The 8,020-nt window shown below is 43.0% G+C and overlaps 1 protein-coding gene across 1 annotated transcript; it reads right to left on the bottom strand.

Annotated features, from left to right (window-relative positions):
* Positions 1 to 5,472: 5,472 nt before the first annotated feature.
* LOC141846199 (ethylene-responsive transcription factor 1-like) lies at positions 5,473 to 7,770 on the bottom strand. The gene is made up of 2 exons (XM_074734197.1): positions 7,500 to 7,770; positions 5,473 to 6,642 (listed from the first exon to the last, which is right to left on the bottom strand). Exons 1-2 carry the CDS (start codon positions 7,717 to 7,719, stop codon positions 5,810 to 5,812), a joined length of 1,053 nt encoding a protein of 350 aa, XP_074590298.1. The 5' UTR covers positions 7,720 to 7,770; the 3' UTR covers positions 5,473 to 5,809.
* Between the last annotated feature and the right edge of the window lie 250 nt (positions 7,771 to 8,020).

Raw genomic sequence — 8,020 nt, 5'->3', positions numbered from 1 at the left:
GCTTCTCTTCTATCTCTTTCTCATTCTTTTCCTGTCCTGAATGAATTCCGAGATTTGATGATCTTTCTTGAATTTAACTATATAGTAGGCCGGGATGAATTCCTTGATCTCGACTTCGCCGCATCCCGCTCGCTGATTCCTCTGGCACTACAGAGTAGGTGCGAGAACAGGAAGCGTTCAACTCTGCCCTCACTCTATCTTCTGTCCAGGTCCTATAGTGAAGGCGGTGGTTCAGGCAGAAGCGGAAGGCAGATGAATGAGGTCCCTGCTCCAGCTCATCAAATAAGGAAACTGCCCTGGGAAAGCACCTACTAGTTATTAATTATGGTTTAAGTCCTTTTCCATCTGAATCTACTGATAGGCCTCCCAGGGTGAGCTTCGGGAGAATCAGAGAGGTCTCAGATCGACGAGCTACCTCCAATCCTTTAGTCAATTCAAAGCGACACTTCTTAATAGGATTTCCAGACTCGGCGGGTGGAGCTCGGATTTGCCTTCTGGACCTGGGGTTATTTTGCTCTGCTCCTAGTTCATGACTACCGCACTCTTTGCTTCGAGGAGGAGGGAAGAACTATAAGTAGTGACGAGGCGAGGGTAAATAGTGAGTGGTTCAGCTCATGCCCTTTCTTTTGGTCTTCTTTTTGCCCCCTTTTGATGACGAAGAGTGAATCAAATAGTGAATGGACAACTGACTCTGGTTGATTTAATTCCGGGGGCCCGGACCAGCTCCGCTTAGTGGGAAGAGTGCTCCTTCGCCGGCACTGCCTAGTCAATGGGATGAGTTACTTATGCAAGTCCCAGTTACGCGTGATAGTGATTGCTTCCTAGTCCAAGGAGCGCTCGTTCATCTCCTCAATCACTGGTGTGGCTCGCTCATGGGCCAACTGAAACTCGACTGAGATTCCGGGACACGGATCTCTATCTATCGGAGGTCGTCCCCGGGCCTCTTTCTCTGATCCTGCCCTGGCCTAGGCAGAACTCTGAGGTCGGGTAGGATCCTCTGCATACAAAGCAGAGCATTCCAAGCCGAGTAGAAGGCGGGCGTGGAGAGCTACGGTAGGCGTCTACTACTTCTTCATAAAATTCATGGTTGCTGAATGTGAATGAGACAATCAATTCACTCATCTATTGCTCAACTTTCAATTAATGAATGGTTGCTTTATGAAACTATAGTTTTGTCTCTCGCAGCAGATTATTACCAGTATAGTTGCGTGAATGGCGTCGGATTAGTCGTCGGCCCTTACAGGGCTTAGTCGTAAATAGCCCCAAAGGCTATTTATCTGCCCAATATATATACAGGGGTAGCAGAGGAACTTATATTATATACAGGCGGATTAGTCTACGCCTTTGGGGCTATTTATCTCCTTTGGGAACTTATATTATATACAGAACTTAACTATATGTTGACTTTCTTTTAGGGATATATCGGGAACTTATATTATATACAGCCCTTACTATAATTTATTTAGATTGATTTTAGGGCCATATATTGGGAACTTATATTATATACAGGCGGCCCTTACTATATATTTGAACTTATATTATATACAGGCGGCCCCACTATATATTTGGCGTAAATTGCTACGCATCGGCCCCGTCTGATAGAACTTATATGTATGGCGGCCCTTACTATATATTTGAACTTATATTATAGTATGGCGGCCCTTACTATATATTTGAACTTATATAGTATGGCGGCCCTAATATAGTTAAATTGCGTCGGAATTTATATTCATTTTAGGGAAATTCGGATTAGTCGTAAATAGCCCCTTTGGCTATTTCTTCTACTCAGCATAGCTGAGGTCTTTATATTATAGTAAGACGGATTAGTTTACGCCAAAGGGGCTATTTATCTCCTTTCGTAAATAGCCCCAAAGGCTATTTATCTGCCCAATATATATACAGGGGTAGCAGAGGAACTTATATTATATACAGGCGGGATTAGTCTACGCCTTTGGGGCTATTTATCTCCTTTGGGAATTTATATTATAGTAAGGCGGCCCCACCATATATTTGGCGGTCGGCCCTATCATATATTGGGAATTTATTATAGTATGGCGGCCCTTACTATGATATTTGAACTTATATTATAGTAAGGCGGCCCCACCATATATTTGGCGTAAATTGCGTAGCAGAGGAGATAAATAGCCCCAAGGGCTATTGTAGACTAATCCGCCTGTATATAATATAAGTTCCCCAAAATATAGTAAATGTAGCAATTTCACTCCTCAATTGACTATATTAGGGCCCTGTATATATATTGGGGAGAGAAATAGCCCCTTTGGGGCTATTTACGACTAAACTATAATATAAGTTCCTCCTCAATTGACTATATTAGGGCCCTGTATATATATTGGGGAGAGAAATAGCCCCTTTGGGGCTATTTACGACTAAACTATAATATAAGTTCCTCCTCAATTGACTATATTAGGGGCCTGTATATATATTGGGGAGAGAAATAGCCCCTTTGGGGCTATTTACGACTAATCCGCCTTACTATAATATAAGTTCCCCAAAAATATAGTAAATTACGCAATTTATACTCCCCAATATATAGTAAGGGCCCAAAGAATTTATTATAGTATGGCTCCTGTAATTTAGACAATTTACTATATTTTAGGAACTACTACTTTTGCAGGCACGCAATTATACTGGTAATAATCTGCTGCGAATGATAATGACGCTGAGTTCTGTTCTCGTGGACTCGACTCAAGCAGCGCCGCTACCGAACGAGACTGTGATGCGTGCCGACGGATCGGAGGACAGGCGATAAAGGACGATAGCCGACATCCCCACTTGAGGTAGTGTTCATCCATCTTAAGTACATATATAGGAAGGATCGGTGCTTATTCACTTAATGTAAGATTTTGCCTTCTAATGACGCGGTTCAATTTGCCAAATAATGACATGTTGTTTGCTAAGCTGACGAGTTCATGTCAAAGTTTGCCAAATAATGACATGCTTTATGGTCGGCTCGTTCATTCCACTCGCTGGTCAGACATGCTCTAATTAATCTGGCAAGATCGAATCGGCATATGTCAAAGAATGGACTTTGCCAAAGAACATTGGCTGTCACAATTTGCCAAATAATGACATGCTTTATGGTCGGCTCGTTCATTCCACTCGCTGGAACTCGCTTGCTCGTGAACTCGTTTGTCTTTCCCGGCAAATATAGTAAGTTGCGGACGAATGGAAAAGTACTAGGCTCGTCGCTCTGCTTAGTCATAGCACTTCGTTGAACTCGGCTCCCCGCTTCTCCTCTGCCGCACGTTCCTGCCGCACTTCTCCGCAGCTCACTAGGCTGTCCAGTCGGTCATGTCAGGCCTTATCCATGAAGAAAGAATCTCTGCTCGCCAAATATATATACAGGGCTCAGTTGCCCCATTCGATCTGAGTCGAAAGTCGAACTACTGAAGTGAGTGGCCTCTCCGATTGGCTACAGTCCCTGTTTGGGGAAGGGAGTGGAAGGGCGAAGTCGAATTGCTTTGTCGAGGGCTCAAGTGGGTGCCTAGATAAACGGTTGGTTCAGTGAAGCCGGTAGTCCTTATTATAGTATCAGATGCTAGGCGAGGCGGAGGGCAGGCTGATTCATGGGTCCTCGGCAGACGGAGCCTGGGGAATACGGTCCCAAGACCTAAACAAAGGTGCTACGCGGGGCGACTGCGAACACAAAAGAAGAAAGAGATAGAGTCAGGCCTAGTTCGGCCAGACCAATCAGCTGGAGAGGGGCATCATCAAGCAGCAGGGAAAGGAAGACAGGTGCTAGCATCATTCATAAAATGGGGAGGGCATGCCTTTGGAGAAGAGGCCGGGGCAGAATAGCTCGCTCGTGAAGACAGACCTGCCTAGAGCTCCCTTTCGTTCAGACCAGACCGGACATTCATCCCCATCTCGGTAAGACTACCTGGCTCGGTCAGACCTGACTCCCTTGTTCGTGAATAAAAAGCTGGGGACGACTAAGCGGATCTGCTATCAGATGGTTCGATTCCCGTAAGTTCTCGGTACTCCGCTCCGGCCTCTTGATCTTAGAGAGTTTTCTCGCTGGTCTCTCTTCCCGGATTCGATCCTTCTACCCGGATCCCAGCTGCTCTCTTCCCACTTCTTTTGCCTGTCTCGGTCTTGCAATCGTAGGAAAGGTGCTCGGTCTATAGCTTAGCTCCGTTCGGTCGTAAGGGGTTAATTAGAACTTGTCTGCTCGGCAAGACTGATCATTCCCTTCCTGAACTACGTACGAGTCATGTTCTTGGAGGATTCAGACCATTCACTCCTCGAGCGGAAGATCGTTGAGCTCCAGGCCTGGCATCGACATCGAGATTGAGTTCTTGACTCCTACTCCTCCCACTAGGTCCTAGCCCAACTACTTACCTAATTGAGTGAGGAGTTGATTCGATGTGGAAAGAAGACTACAATAAAGAATCAGATCTGGGTGGAGCTCCTCAGCCGGTGCCCGTGGTGGAGCAGCCGAAGCCCTGGACAGTGTGGGATGAAAAATGGCCTACCCGGCATCATCAGGCAACTTCTCATATTAAGTAGAGCGAAAGAAGATGATAAAGAAATGGCTGAATAGAATGATCAATTAACCTCTGCCCTTGAGACCATACCGATTCTTGTCCCTAGCGAGAGACCAGACTGAGACTACCAGGACAGCTTGGACTAAAGGTAGACCACTAAGGCAGATGCAGATTCAAGGTGCTACGCAGATCGATGCACTTTCATAGAATAGCGGGCAAGATCAGTGGTCCCATCCAGCCATGTTGATCTTTTTTGCAAGGATAGAAATTAAACGGCGGTTCGATAAATTGGAAACGGCACGGAGGACTGTATCAAAGTGTTGTTGATGGGCCCCGTGATAGGGACGACGTTGTGGACCAATCAATGACGTCGAAGATGGTGGAGTCGAGGGCGGTGTTAGCTGCCTCGGATTGGCGTACTCTCGTGGTGCGTGTCCGGTGGGACCCTGGTGTTCTCAGCTATAATTTTTTAAATAATAATAATAATAATAATAATAATAATAATAATAATATTATTATTATTATTATTATTATTATTATTATTATTATTATCAACTTATAATTTGATGGAACTGGCCAGAAGAAGATGAAGACATTATTGTGGAACAAGTGCCCGTGTTTACAATTCATTTAATACATACACCATCAATTTTAGCCTCACATAAATGTCGACCTCGAGGAGATAACAATGGAAAAAGATAGGCTGAAAGCATAAATTAAAAAAATATATATAACTCTCGAGACATAACTGAATTGGTTATGACAGAACAGACTTACAGAAGAGGACAAACATTCGAATCTCAACGAAACCGAGCAATACCCTCTTCCATCATGACTAATTGTAATTTTTCTATTTACCTCCTCATAGATGGTCATGGAACCGACTGTGTGAGACCACTGGGATGACAGATTCCACCTTTTTACAGAAAAGAAAAAGAAAATGCAGAAAATACACATCATTAACTTGTATAAATACAACAGCAACAGGCATAGTGGTGCATTCAAGTGCAAAAGTTGCAGGATAAGACACTTTACATGGCAGCAAAATAATAATGCTGTTCTTGATGATTGTTCTGAAAGCCATATTCTATTCCACATAGTTTCATAATAATCAGGAAACATTTCCATCTCTTGCTACCCATGAGAAAGCAAATAGAAGGTAAGAGAAACAAGCAATTTGTTCTCCACAAAGAGATAGATAATGTAGGCAAACATGGGACACATAAAAGGAGGCCATGGAAAGATTTCCTACTTGTTTGCTTTTGTACATACACTACATAGGTAGAGAAATCTGAAGTCCCTTAGTAGGCACTGCCCTCCATGGGCATGTCGTCAAAGCTCCAGAGGTTCATTGCACTCTGATCATCCTGGGTCAGCTCGCCGCCAAATAAACAGTCCATCGACAGATCAGAAGTCCCCTCAGGGTAAGCAAGTTGCAGGAATTTTATGTAGGCATCGAAATCAGATATATCTTCAGAGACTTGCACTCTGTTGTTCTCGTTGGAATTGTTCAGATGGCTATTGACTGCCAGTGATCCAGTATCATTGTTTTGGATAACTGTGGGAGTGGTAATTGAAATAATCTCTGAGGATTTGGCCTCTTGTTCACACATAAATCCTGGATGAGCAATATTGTTACTTTCCTCGCCCGCATGGAAGCTTAGACCTTCAAAGGACACAATAGGCTTTGTCTTTGAAGATGGATTTAACGAGTCAGGCTTCATTATATTTTCTTCCAAGAGGCCCATGGTAGAATAGAATTCACAATTTTGGTTGTTCAGATCCTTCAACTCCATGAATTCATGTTTTTCTGAATGCTTCAGCTTTGGTTCCCTTATGGTGTTAGGTTTTAAGTTGTGCTTTTTGGCATCTCGGTTGGCTGCAGAGGGGAAGTTCACCTTGGCTTTCGTTCCACGTATTCGGCGAGCCTCAGCATCATAGGCTCTTGCAGCCTCCTCAGCAGAATTGAAGGTACCAAGCCAAATTCGAACCCCTTTGCAAGGGTCTCTAATTTCAGCTGCCCATTTGCCCCATGGACGTTGACGAATTCCACGAAATTGATTCTTTCTCTTCCTTTTGGCTGACTTAGCAGCAGATTCTCCAAAATCTCTTGATCTGAGAGTAGTTGAGCCCCCTGCAAGATTAAAGAGTATCTAACCCAAGTTGACAACACTAAATTTCACCAAATCTATTGTTTTTTACACTTTTTACATCTTTTTTCAAAATGTTGACCAAGATATTTGGAAGGAATCAGTTGCTTCTCTCCATACACAACTCTCAAAATTAAATTCAGCATACTATTGAAGAGAATTGTTCAAAATCTATACTCCTACAACTCACAACTCATTGTCCGGGGGTACCTACACTTTGTTCCAAGTGGCAATTCATAGAAATTTCCCAATTCCACTTCTTCAACCCTTTTGAACATAATCAAATCATATTATAGTAAAAATTCTACCTATTACCTATATTCGAAGGGCAAACTACATCAATCCTAGAAAAATTTTCGAACTATTTGGAGACTCTTGGTGTGTGTATATGAAGGATACTTACCCAAGTGCCAAGCCTCCCCTCAGTTCTTCATTTACTTGTTCTACCTTCACTTTGTTCCCATATCAGATGTGGTAGGACTAAAATAATTTAAGCCAACTCTATAGCTGTAGATCTAAGTAATTCCCAATTTAGTGAATGTTGAAAATAAATCTCGGATCAATCTACAGTTCACAGTTTAACAAACACAGAAAAATTTGATGGATCCTCAAACTACAGCTTCCTCCTGAAGAAAGATCTTAAAAGTGGAACGGAACCTTATGGGAAAAAGAAAACATAAGAGAATCATTAACTTCCTTGGTGAAGAAATCGAACTAGAAGCCTTCACAAATTAACCGGAGAAAGAATCGGAAGTATAAAAACCCTATTTGACACATAGGAACCACCTAGACAAACAAACAAAAAAAAAGTCGAACTTTGGCAGCAAATTTTTCTAGTTACCTTGAGCGAAGGACGATCTGGACCCAAAAGCAAAGGGCTTGACATCAACCTCCTCTTCCGACTCATCATCGAACTCCTCGAAGTCAGCCTCGAAGTCATCGTCGACCGCCATCCTGCGTTGCTTGCTTTTCCTATTACCGCGGGGCCAGAGATGCTCAGCCCTCACCCGGCGGGAGGGAACCGGCGAGACAGGGTCGGAGATGATTGCTCCGCCGCACATCTCTTCAAAGATTTTATCTTTTCTTCCTCTTCTCTTGGAAATCAAGGCCTTTTGCCGTGTATCAGGAATGATGGAACTGGAGAGGTTATTTATACACAGTGGGTTTTTTAATCCAATCCAGATAAATTCGAAAAATTCTTCGTGCAGGGCTCAACATCACCACGGACGTATAACATACTATGTAAAAATTAAACTCTCGGTATAATAGAATTCGTACTATCTCTTTAATAAAAAATAAAATTCATCATTCCAATCACACGATTCATCTTACGATTATATATAAAAAAATAAATCAAATTAT

Source organism: Curcuma longa, chromosome 15, assembly GCF_044706935.1.
Source record: "Curcuma longa cultivar G26 ecotype Majalengka, Jawa Barat chromosome 15, ITB_CL_G26_1.1, whole genome shotgun sequence".
NCBI classification, from domain to species: Eukaryota; Viridiplantae; Streptophyta; class Magnoliopsida; order Zingiberales; family Zingiberaceae; genus Curcuma; species Curcuma longa.
Note: the sequence above shows the minus strand (reverse complement) of the source record. Positions and strands in the feature narration are given on the sequence as shown.

Excerpts from the sequence above, each read along its gene's own strand:
- LOC141846199 (XM_074734197.1), bottom strand. The coding sequence starts at position 7,719 with ATGTGCGGCGGAGCAATCATCTCCGACCCTGTCTCGCCGGTTCCCTCC. Across the intron at positions 6,643-7,499 it reads CAGATCGTCCTTCGCTCAAG|GGGGCTCAACTACTCTCAGA; the intron begins GTAACTAGAAAA and ends TTAATCTTGCAG.